The 12007-nt window shown below is 46.5% G+C and overlaps 1 protein-coding gene across 3 annotated transcripts in view; it reads left to right on the top strand.

Annotated features, from left to right (window-relative positions):
• CNTN4 (contactin 4) overlaps positions 1-12007 on the top strand; it is a 271916-nt gene that overhangs the window by 218100 nt on the left and 41809 nt on the right. For all 3 annotated transcript variants that reach the window (XM_042013627.1, XM_042013608.1, XM_042013617.1), the window contains 3 exons: positions 1696-1832; positions 3684-3813; positions 7450-7600. In XM_042013627.1, coding sequence (XP_041869561.1) covers positions 1696-1832; positions 3684-3813; positions 7450-7600 — 418 coding nt within the window. The remainder of the gene's footprint in view (positions 1-1695; positions 1833-3683; positions 3814-7449; positions 7601-12007) is intronic.

Below are 12007 nucleotides of genomic sequence, written 5' to 3'. Positions count from 1 at the left end.
GGGAAATCTGTAAAACAGCACTGCAGAAATAAAAAAGGCAAATGGATGTGTGTGGGTTTTATAGAGCTCCTTTCATGGGATCATAAAATTCCCTTCAAAATGATGAGTTAGATGCTGTTAGAATAGTAAATATGTAAATTCACAAGTAATTTGCAAATGTCCTTGAGCCACTGAACCCGTTGCAATTGCTCAGCTCGATGGAATTGTTCAAGTTCTTACTCCAGATGACAGAACTGACTTTCATCTTCCTACATTTAAAGGCTTTCCCTTTCCTATCTCTTTATATCCAGACAATAAACAAGCTTAAAATATTACAGGGGCAGGAGGGGCAGCCAGAGAAATAAACACCACTCACTTTTCCTTTCACTTCTGCACTGGCAGGATACTCAGTTCACCTTTTTTTTGGAAGTCCCTTGGAGCTGAGACTGTGGAAAGCTCTGCAGCTTCCTCTGCACTTTTTAGGCACATTCAGGGTGCCAGGGGTGGGGGAAAACACAGTCTGAGCTCTCTGAATTTGTGTTTCCAGCATCACATCATCACAGACATACCACTGGTTGGGTATAACCATACCAATTGGCCATTTTGATATATTTTTTATTTATCCTTTTGAGCCCATCTCTGGCCCCTGTCCCTATCCAAAGGAGATATGTAAAGTTGCGACCTGGCTTTGAGGAATCTTAATTTTTTCTTTGATTACACGGGGAGAAGTATTAATCAGGTTCTTGGAGACCTCTGCTGGTAATATCATCCTGCTAAGTCAGATGTTCTTATGTCAAAATAGGGCAAACGGCAATTAAAAAAATCTGAACTCATCTATTGTTTAATGGGACCTTCTGAAAAGTATTATAGGAATAGTAAGATACTATTAATAATAAGATCTTAGAGGGATAGTATTGTATATTGTAGATATATCTGGAGGAAAGGTAACTCCTCAGCAAGTCTGAGGGTTTGTATGGTCTTCAAAACCATGTGGTAATTTTAGTGGAATTTAGTGGAATCTGGCTAAACTTAAACTCTATTTTAAAAAAAAGCCATCAAACCAATAAAAATGTGTGAAACACAATTAAAAATACAACCTCACCAGTGGCTGAAAACTTCCAGTGCCAGTTTTCACCAAACTCTACCAAAATGTGTCTCCAATACCTGCTTGTGGCCTTTCTAGGTTTATTCAATTAATACAATTATTGGGTCCAAAGGTTTTTCATTCCTGTGGCAAGATGTGGAGTCAAGACAAGACTCAGAGCCTGGGCCTGAGGTAGTGCCCATAACCATGCAGTTACAGGAATCACCCTCATTTCAGTGCAGAAGTAGTTCTAAATGACAAATTTTGAAGTCAGAAGCTAAATTTTAGAGCTTTGAAGCCCAAGTCATAGAGACCCTGAGGAGGAAAATGCCTCTGTTTGAAGGACCAGGGGTGTAACTATTGCTTTGTTTTTGTAGGATGAGCAGGCTTTCTGAAGCTACTCTTTTTCTTTAAGGGTTTTTACTAAAAATAAAACAAAAGCAGCTTCTGATATTGCCCGTGCCACCTTCAGAAAGCAGCACTGGGCTCAAGGAAGAACAGAAATGTTTAGCCGTTTTTAATTGTGTCATTAAATCAAAGTCATAAACGTGCTGGTAAGGGAAGAAACGTCCATTTGGCAGCACAGAGCTGCTGTTCCCAGCCACGAGGCTTCCCTGCTGCTTCCCTTGCAGCCCAGCCCAGCTGGATCCAGCGCATCGGCGACGTGCACACGGCCATCGAGGAGCGCGTGTCCTGGGAGTGCCGCGCCAGCGGGCGCCCCAAGCCCTCCTACCGCTGGCTCAAGGACGGGGAGCCCCTGCTGCCACAGGTAGGCACTGCTGGAACCCCCTGGGGAGGGGATCTCTGGGTGCTCTGATGCTCTGCCAGCTCTCTGATCTCTGGGTGCGTGTTTATTTTGGGATGGGGAGGATGGAGGTGCTCTAAAATCTTGGAATCGCAGAATGGTTTGGGTTGGAAGGGACCTTCAAGGTCATCTTGTTCCACCCCCTGCCACTTTCCACTGTCCCAGGCTGCTCCAAGCCCCAATGTCCAGCCTGGCCTTGGACACTGCCAGCGATCCTGGGGCAGCCACAGCTGCTCTGGGCACCCTGTGCCAGGGCCTGCCCTCCCTCATGGGAAATTCCTCCATTCCCTCCCATCCTTGGTAGCACCTCCCTACGACTCCAGGATCTGCTGCCAGGGACAAGCAGGACACACAGCAGCTCTACGTTCAGAGCTCCTCGCCAAAATGAAGGATCCACAATACAAACCTGAGGCTGGAAAGAAGAAGAAGGAATGGTTGAATGGGATTTTGGAATCTGTCACCAGAGAATGATGACCCCGGATTAATTATTTTAATTTATGATGCTCAGGTGAACTTCAAGTGATAATGAAACCTTTGGGTTCCTGCTGGTCTTTAGTGGTGTTCCCACTCCTCCTGCTGAGCTCTGTCCCTGTGCAGATGACCAGGAGCTGTGGAATCACACCCCTCCCACCACCACGTCTGCCCAGCCTCTCCTGGAGGGTCATCACCCAGTCCATGACCCCACCTTGTCACCACAAACTCAATCAAGTCACCAAAGCTTTGGCTGCACAGTAGCCAGCACTTTTCCCCCTTCACTTATGGTAAAAGAACACGGCAGCCCATACTTGATCAAACCCTGATAAAAATTGCACAAACATTACATTTCCACCCTAAGGCCAAGTAGAAAACCAATAGCTCTTTATTTTAGAATTTTTTTTTTTAAATGTCGAACTCCCGGGGAGGGAGGGAACGCTTTGCTGTACTTATTAGAATTGATAACTCGAGCTCCATATCCTCAGGCTGACAAATGATAGCCTGGTCTTTCATTCCACACACTAATTCTGGCTGCTTCACGCTGGTCGCTGGCAGATGGTCCTGTTCTTACATCACGGTAGTGGCTGATAGGAAGTAAAGGAGCATTAAATTATTAACATCTGCATTGCTTTCAGTAAACTGCAGAGGATTTTAAATGTTTCTGTCTGTGCTGGCTAAGATGGCAACCAGTCTTACCAGCCTGCATTGCCGTAGGGACTCAAAATGGCTTCAAGCTGTGCTAGGGGAGGGTCAGGTTGGACACCAGAAGGAATTTCTCCATGGAAAGGGTGGTCAGGCCTTGGAACTGCCCAGGGAGGTTTGAAGTCCCCATCCCTGGAGGTGTCCAAGAAACACCTGTATGTGCTGTAGTTTAGTTGATACAGTGGTGTTTGGTCAGAGGCTGGACTCAATAATCCTGAAGGTCTTTTCCAACCTTAATGACTCTGTGATTCTGTGGAAGCACCATTGCTTTAAATGTTTCTGAGATGGGGTTGGCTGGGATGTGCCACTGTGGAACTGAAGTGCATTTCTTGCTTCAAGCTTATCTCCTTGAAAGGGATATTAATCTAAATGCTTTGGGTATTAAATCAATGAGGGGTCAAGGGAAAGTCCTCCAATTTAAATTGCATTTACCAACTCCTATATTGGTTTTACCATTTAGTATCTAACCTGACATAAATTTGGCTGGCAGACAAATAAATTGCAGCATGCAAATTCTTCTTGTTACTGCTACTTCCTTTGATCCACCTTGCTATAAAATACAGCACAACAGCCTCTGGGTTTATGGTCCGAGGAGGCATCTCCTTGTTTATTTTGGAGTTTGTTTTGCTGTTCCCCCAGGGCAGAGTGCAGCTGGAGCAGGGCTCTCTCACCATTCCCAACGTGAGTCTCTCGGACGCCGGGATGTACCAGTGCGTGGCGGAGAACAGGCACGGCGTCATCTTCGCCAGTGCAGAGCTCAGTGTCATAGGTGAGTTCACTCCCTGAGTGCTGCCACCCTCCCAGGGACAGAGGAGCCTCTGCCCACGCTGCTTTTGCCAAGTTGCAGCATCTGAAGCAGAGGGGGATCTTTGACGATTTATTTTGAAGGAAGGAGTGAAATGAAAACTCGAGGAAGTGGAGAGCAGAGAACAGATGTGTTTTACTTCATCCCATATTCCCATATTCCTGCAGGTGACAGAGCTGGCAGGTGCATTCACTCTCCTGCTGGTTAAAGCTATTTATGGAGACACCTGAGCATTGCCATTCAGAACATCCAGGACCATAAATGCCCGGTCCTGGGCTGCAGAGGTGACTCTGCTGAGGATGTGGTGACAAACCTCCCATCTGAAGAGACCTTTCAGCAATCTAATGGCAACCAAAACACTTCCATCCCAAAGAAAAGCACCTTCTGCCCCGCAGTTCTGTGCACACCTACTCTGCTCCTCCCACGTAATACCAGGAGAAGCTCATGTGAATCCAAGTGGGGAAATAGCTGAGGGGAAGGAGCAGAGATCACAGAGCCAGGAACTTCTCAGAGGTGCCAGTGACAGGACAGGAAGAAGTGGCCCCAAACTGAAACCCTGGAAATGCCACTTCAAACAAGAAAAACTTTATTTTGAGGTTGGTTGGACACTAGAACAATTGTTGGGCAACCTCCTGTGCTGCTCCTGGTTGAGCAGGGGTGGGATGGGACCATCCCAGAGGTCCCTGCCAGGCTGTGACTCAGTCCCAAACCATGTTCGTGTATGAGTGGCAGGCCTGGGAAATGCTGTGTCAGCACAGGGATGTTGTTTCAAAGGGTCAAACACAATTCCTGATTACAAAATAACAGTTTAGTCACTCTCAAACCAAATGTTCAGTAGCAGCATTCCCTGATTTACCCTGAAGAACAAAGCACGAGGTTTTTTCCAGCTATGGGAGTTTCAATTATTGGTCATTTTTTATCATCAGTGATAGATGCCTGCATAGAAAAAAAACCCCTGTGAAGGATTGTCTGTGTTGCTGTTGGAGAAAGGTACGATAATGCTCAATAAATTAGACTTCACAATGCTGAGATTTATTGGACATGAAAGAAATCGAAATAAACCCACTGATGCTTTTCCTGTCTACTTAAAACCTGGTAAAAAAGGACCTTTGGGAAGAAGGGAGATGTTTTCAGAGGGGAGAGGTTTAATCCTTGTTGGTGGGGACTCCCAGGGTGTCCCTGTGCCCAGCAGCTCCTCATGTCCACACAAAAAACAGATTTTGGAGAGTCTGGTCTGAGAAACCTGTCAGGGAATATTTATTTGGCCAACTTCTCACTTGGGTTCTGCAGCTCTGTTTCTGTCTGTCACAGGAAAAGCACCCAAACGGTGTCCTGCAGATAAATTCCTGTGCATCTGTGATTTAACTAGGCACATTTTGAAAGGAAAGCAGCAGGTTTGCCTTTCCACTGGAGTTTCAAAGCAGGGCAACATTCTGAGCCCTCCCTGGGAAATTTTCACTTTTAAACAGATCTGACTGTTAAAATGGTTGTTTTAAAAGGTCCTGAAGTTAAGCACTTGCTGCTAGTGGCGTTTAATCATCTCAAGTGAGACTTACAGCAAAATGAAGTGAAAGAGGGAAATGGAAAATTACAGACAGAGCTTTTCTCAGAGTGATTCTGCTCAATTATTGTTGCCAATTATCTTGCCTGGAGTCTTTAAATAAAAGCAGACTCCTGTGCTGCTGGACACTGTAAAATACATATTTTGAGATGCAGTCTTGTCTTACAGAATTTTTAGGCTAGATGTTGAAAAACAAATTGAAAAAATGAAATGTGGGCCTAGAGTGAGAAAAAAAGGTCATTAAAATCCCCATTGGACAAACAAAAGGTGTGAATAAATTAAATTTATTACTCCTGAAGTGGCACACAGAAGTTGTGGCAGTGCTGAGAAATGAGTCCAGAGTTTCTAAACACCAAATGACAACGTTTTGAACATCACAGAACAAAACCCACAGTGAGCAACTCCTCTGTCTCACACAGGAGCAAGAAAATGCAGCAAATGACTCACAAAAAACCAGTCTAAACCATTTATCACAGAGATGGGAGTAACAGGATTATTCAAAAAAATCTCTTCTGCTCATAAATTTGGGACAATCGTATGAGAAATCAGTTTCAGAAGTGATAATTTATTAATAATGATATATGATATAAATATTAAAGCATTTGGTTCTGGGTGCATTGGTGGGACGTGTCCTCAGGATGTCTCCTTTAATTCTGGAGTGTTTTACAAAGCCAGTGCTGATTTCAGGGCTTTTTTATGGTCTTTAATATCATACCTCTGTTTCTGAGTGTGATTAGACATGGAAAACAAAGCAGCTCAGAGATCACAGAACTCTGATTCAGGAACTTGGATCACTGTTGGATCATAAAGCCCATCCCATTTTCAGTGTGGGATTATGCTTACTCACCTCTGTGGCAGCAGGAATGATACCCAAAACAATTGAGGCAGATGAGGTGCCCTGAGGAAAAGGAATTTGCTGGGCTTGGTGTCCCAGCTGCTGCAGGTGAGCTTTGGATCCTGTCGTGGGGCATCGAGGCGATGTAGGGCACAGAGATCTCAACTCTCATCTCACCGAGGCAGCAATAAGGCACTCAAGGACAGTGCTGAGAGCTGGAGGGAGCCAGGGCTGGAGCAGGAGGGATCCAGGGAGCCAGCAGGGAGCATGGAGAGAGCAGAGATTGCTGCCACTGCTCCTGTCTGCCAGAGCTGTTCCTAAACCCCTTCAGCTGCCTCACCTTTTGCTCTGAGCTTTCTACATGGAAGAAATGAGTTGTCCTACCTGATATCAATAAAACCTCCTGGCTGTCTTGGGGGGTTTCGGTGCCAGAGCCATTCTGGAGGCTGCTGCCTCAGAGCCCTGCCTGCCACGGGGTCCCAGCAAAGGGATCATTGAAGAGCCTTTGAGGCAGGAATCAGACCCCAAGGCATCTCCTCTTTCCCTGGGCTGCAGAGAGGCTGCAGGGCTTCGCGGGTCGCCTCATGGATCTCTGAGTGTCTGTCACAAAGCACAGGAGTGTGCCCTGGGGACAGCACAGGAGCTGATTCCAGAGCACTTTGTGTCCTGGAGCCAGCAAGTGCTGCCTTGTTCTGCTTGGTTCAGGACCTGGCCGTGTCAGTGTCTCCCACCTGTAGAGAATTAAAATAAATAACCCAGTTTATGCAACAGCTATGAATAGAAAGCATAAAAGTGCAAGCCTTTCTGGAAATATTAACATTCCTGATTAATTATATGGCTTCTGTGTTTGGGAGAATTTTCCTGCCTGACAAAAGGATGATCCTGACAGAGAAAAAGGAAATACTTTATACTCCTCATGCGTGAGTGGTTCCTGGGGGTGCTGCCCCAGTAAGATGTGTATGATGGGGCTACTGGTTTCTCAGGTTTTCAGCTGAACACACATTTTTAAACAAATCAAGTATTTTTTGCAGTGAAAGAAGCGCTCAAGTGTCTGTTTGCCCAGACATCCACGTAGTTCATAAAGTCCAATCATTTAGGAATTGAAAGCACAAAACAACCCTGGAATTTTGTAATGTTCAAAAGAGTCTGACTTTGTTTTTTCCCAAGGGAATTCTGATCTGGTTTGTGTTGATTTTGCTTTCAGCCATTGGTCCAGACTTTTCCAAAACTCTCCTGAAGAAGTTAACTCTTGTTAAAGTGGGTGGTGAAGTCATCATTGAGTGCAAGCCCAAAGCCTCCCCCAGACCTACCTATTCTTGGAAGAAAGGAAAAGACATCCTGAGAGAAAATGAGAGGTAATGTCTTAAAGTAACCATTTTTTTCATTACCTAACCCAGGGACTTTCAGCAATCAAAGCTAAATTTGTCATTAATAGCTTCACAAAATTGACTTGCAAATATGTGAGGAAACAGCCAGTGTTCAGTCCTGAGGAGCTGGGGGTAAGATTCCTATTCCCATCATGCCCATTCCACCTCTGTGTGCTGTTAAAGAATCCCTGCCAAGAAGCTGATAAAGATGCACTCCAAAAAACCAAATATTTTCCCTCTGCAGTGCTCTAAATAAGCATTGTTTTTACAAAAAAAATCAATTCCCAGGAGATAAAAGCCTCCACTGCAAATGGCACAGCCCTGGTACATTACTCAGTGTCCCGCAAACAGGAGTTATTTGGGGTCAGTAATTAATTTGGCAGTTCTGACACCTGACTTGAAGATGGCTTTCGCAGACTGGCCAAATAATTTTTTTTCCAGTTTCTTTTTAAATTCAAAAGCCAAGTTTTCAAATTCTCCTCTGTGGTGTTGATTTGTTGCTGGCTGTGTAGAGGTGTGGTTGTGTCACAGCACCTACAAGCAGCACGTGGAGAGCTGTCCTTGACACCCCTCCAAAACATGATGTGACACAAGGACTGATGGGGAGAATCCTGCCTTGTTAGTAAAGGTCAAAAAGCCAGAAATTATAGGAAATTATTATCTTTGAAAGCTTTAATCTGTTCGAGCTGTTCTTTTCTTTTGGAAAGTCTGATCTTGCTCCACCCAGCCTGTAATGTCCATTGAAGTAGATACTGTGGTGGTGTGTCTGAGTATGCAGAAAGTGACAGTTCATTTAGAGCCAGATGATTAAAAGATTGAACACCCTGTTTCTGACTTGTTTAGCTCCTCTCCCTGATCCTTACAAAGCTGTTGTCTGTGGGCTGTTCCTTCACCCCTTGGGATGAAAAGAGTTGGTGATCGATGACACAAAGCTTCCTTCAGCAGGTAGAGCACAGAGCTGCCGAGGTCAAAATTGTCATAGATCAAAGTGTATTGCTTTTTCAAACTGAAATAACTTGTTCTTGTGGTGAGGGTGGTGCCAAGGATGGCAGGTGTTTGGTGCTGGAAGCTTTGTGGTGTCAGCCCCACGAGGTCCCATCTGTCTCCCTGTGCTTGCTGGCGCAGTCCGTGGCTGAATGTGCTGTGTGCTCTGAGGCTGTTCCCCTTGGCACAGCGCAGCTCCTGCTCCTCATTCTAATTTGGGAGTGGGGCTGCCCAGCCAGAGTTGGGGCAGTGATGGGAGGAGGGTGGTGGGCACAGCGCTGAGCTCAGGGGCAAACCCAGCCAGGTGTGCTGCGGGCTCTCGTGGCAGTGCCAGGCTTGCTCCTCCTGCTCCTGCTGAGCCACAACCAGGAGCCTCTCACCTGGGCACCCAGCCCTGGATGGCAAACCAGATGTGAAATGTGCCCAAGCAGGTGTGAAATCTTGAGCTCCTTCAGCCCAAGGGTTTTCCAGCCAGCGAGATCATCCAGCAGGGATTACCTGGCGCGGTGTCGGAACGCGCAGCGCTGCGGTGCCTTGGCACTGGCACTGCTCTGACACACACTGGGCTGTGTCTCCTGTGCGGATGAGGGCGTTGAATCCTCGCCACTGCCTTTGTTCACCACGCCAGCCCTGCAGGCTGGGCCTGGGCACCGTGTGAAATGCACAGTTAGGGAATGACATTGTCTGCTGTGGTCGTGGCACTGCTCACCAGCACCGTCTGCCTCCCCGGGCAGGAGGGGCGAGTGCCTGGGCTCTGCTGAGTGCTGCTCTCTTTCTGTGCCTGCTGGAATGTCATCTCCTCCCCGCTGTCCTGGGGGACAGCAGCAGTGGCTGGAGTCCAGCTCCACTGTCTCCCTACACCCACAACTGTGCATGGACTTCAAACAAGAACTTTCTTGGCTGTTGGGAAAAAAATCTGTTGAAATCTAGGAAGAAAGATGCCAGGAAAAGCTGCTGCTGCAATCTCTTCATCTAGGACGGGAAACAGAACTTTTAGGCAGGCGTGGGAGAGGAAACTTCAGTGAAATCTCTGCTTAAACTGACATTAAAGGGTCCTTCGAGTACCAGAGAGGCGCCCGAACATCTGGATCCTTCTCCAGCCTGCAGGTTGATCACGTGAAGCTTAATCAATATAGATGATCCTTCCAATTCCAGGTGGAGATACAAGCAGCATTCCTGTGTCAGTGCTTGCTCTGAATGCTGATGTGCAGCCTGACGGCTGCCATGGCAATCGCTTCAGAGCTCCTCCTGGGGCTTTTGTGGCTTTTCAGCTGGTGTGTGATGTTAAATTCCTTGCTGGGGACACTGTGCATGGTTTTTTGCTGCTGGGAACTCTGGCTCTGGAGGCTCCTGCTGTCCAGGAGGCAAAACAAAGTGTGTTGTTCAATGTTTGCCCAGAGAGCAGAGACCACCGTGGTGAAAAAACAAGAGCTTTATCGGTTTAGGTTTCATATTCTTCTCTGGAGGCTGAGGTAGTGTGTGCTGCACCTCTAATGAATACCGTGGCCCGAGGGCATCTCTTACTGGTGGTTGAGAACTGTGCAATTGTGTTATTAGGAATTCTGCCCTGGGGTACAATTATATTATTGCAGTCATTAAAGGCACTTCATCTCCATAATAATGGAAATCCTGCCTTGGAGGCCTGACTGAGTCAAAATTATGTTGGGGGACTGATCCAGAAGGTAAATTTTACATAGGAACAGCTCTAGCACAGATATAGATGTATTGCAGATGCTGTTTGGAAACAAAGGCTATTTCTGCATGGGGGAAGTACAGAGATCGTTTTCCATCCTTGATCTTCCCATCACATTCCAGTGCAAAGTGAGTGTTACACTCTGTGGGACAGGTCCTTAGTCCTGGTAATGCTGCTCCTCACAGGGCCACTGGGAGAGTAGGAGCAGGTGAAACACGATTAAAATCCATCTGTTCCCAGGAAAGCCTCGCACAGGACCAGGGGATGCCTTTCTGATGAGAATGGCCCCTGGGTTTTCCATAGCCCCCGAATAAACAAGGCTGGTGTCCCAACAAACCCCCAGGTGCTGTCCTGTGGGAGAGCAGCACCCGAGGCTGTGGGAGCTGTGGGGTTTCACATCGGGGCTGAGATGATCCTGTGATCTGTGGCAACAGATCTGGGGCTGCACAGAGTGAACTGGCTTTTAATAACTTCCACCAGAGGCTGTTTTGTTAGAGCATCTTAAGGAAATTTCTCAGGGAATTGGTCAGGGGATTTATTTTGCTGCTGGCACAGAATGATTCTTCTGGACCAGTCTGGACTCCTGAATCATGCCTGAGCAGGGAGGTTGGATGTGATGACCTCCAGTGATCCCTTCCAACCTGAACCATTCTGGGGGTGTTCAGCCCTGCAGGGTCTGCATCGCTTCCCCCGCAAGTCTTCCCTCTTTTCTCGGGTCTTGTTTGGGACTTAGGCAAAGGGCTTTTAATATGCATGCCTTAATGGCAATAATTCCATTTATTTATTCCTCACAGAGTGAGACACAGTGACATTTCCCAGAGGTGAAGCCGTAGGCATTGTGAGGTTCAAGAGCAGATTCACGTTTCATCCTCTTGGTCCTCCACAGCTTCCCACTTCTCCCCTTCTCCTTGGCTCCCCAACAGCAGAAAGAGTGCAGGAAAACCAAGACAACTTTCATTTAAAATATGTACACAACAGTCTTAATTCCTAATGTTCTCCTAGAACTATTGGAAGTCATATTTACCCTGCCACCAGACATGTACTCAGGCTGGGACAGAAAAATAATTGTACTTTTAAGCCCCAAAACAAATTGCTCTTCTCTCATTCTTCTTCATCTAAAGCCCCTACATCATTAGAGCCGTTTCTTCTCCTTGAATGTACAGTGCCTGCATTGTTTATACAGTTTAATTGTAAGGAAAGAAATGCATAAAAAAACAAATGATGTTTTGTGCTGGTAGCAAAGAATGTGAAAGTGTCCAATTAAACAACCATTCCCTATGACTTGTGCAATAGCAACATCTGTTATCTTAATTAAACAAGTTTCTGTATAAAGGGACCCTCTTGGTTCACTTTGTTAGAGCAAGATCTGACCTAGATACTCCAGGCACGCTCACGTTCTTCATGGAAATTTTCCCAGTTGGTCCCATTATCTCGCAGTCCTGACAAGCTCTGTGATGTGTGAGCTTGCACACGCAGAGCCACAGCGCTTACAGCAGGAACATTGCTATTTTTTGTAGCTGAAAACCAACGAAAGCACAGGAAAGCAGCACATGGTGGCGTTTTCCCAGCGAGTTCAGCCGTGGAAGCGTTCGGAAGCGTAACGAGTGCCCGGCTAACTCAGTCCTTGTCAAACAACACTGAGGAGAGAGAACTGCACTTGCAGACAGCTGCTCTGATCTGGTACCCAAACTGCCTTATCTGCTCCAAGCTTTCAGTAA

This window comes from Corvus kubaryi, unplaced genomic scaffold, assembly GCF_017639235.1.
Source record: "Corvus kubaryi isolate FWS band 111438036 unplaced genomic scaffold, C.kubaryi_AGA036_p1.0 136, whole genome shotgun sequence".
In the NCBI taxonomy this organism is placed as follows: domain Eukaryota; kingdom Metazoa; phylum Chordata; class Aves; order Passeriformes; family Corvidae; genus Corvus; species Corvus kubaryi.
The sequence above is the reverse complement of the archived record's forward strand: the minus strand, read 5'-3'. Positions and strand labels throughout refer to the sequence as shown.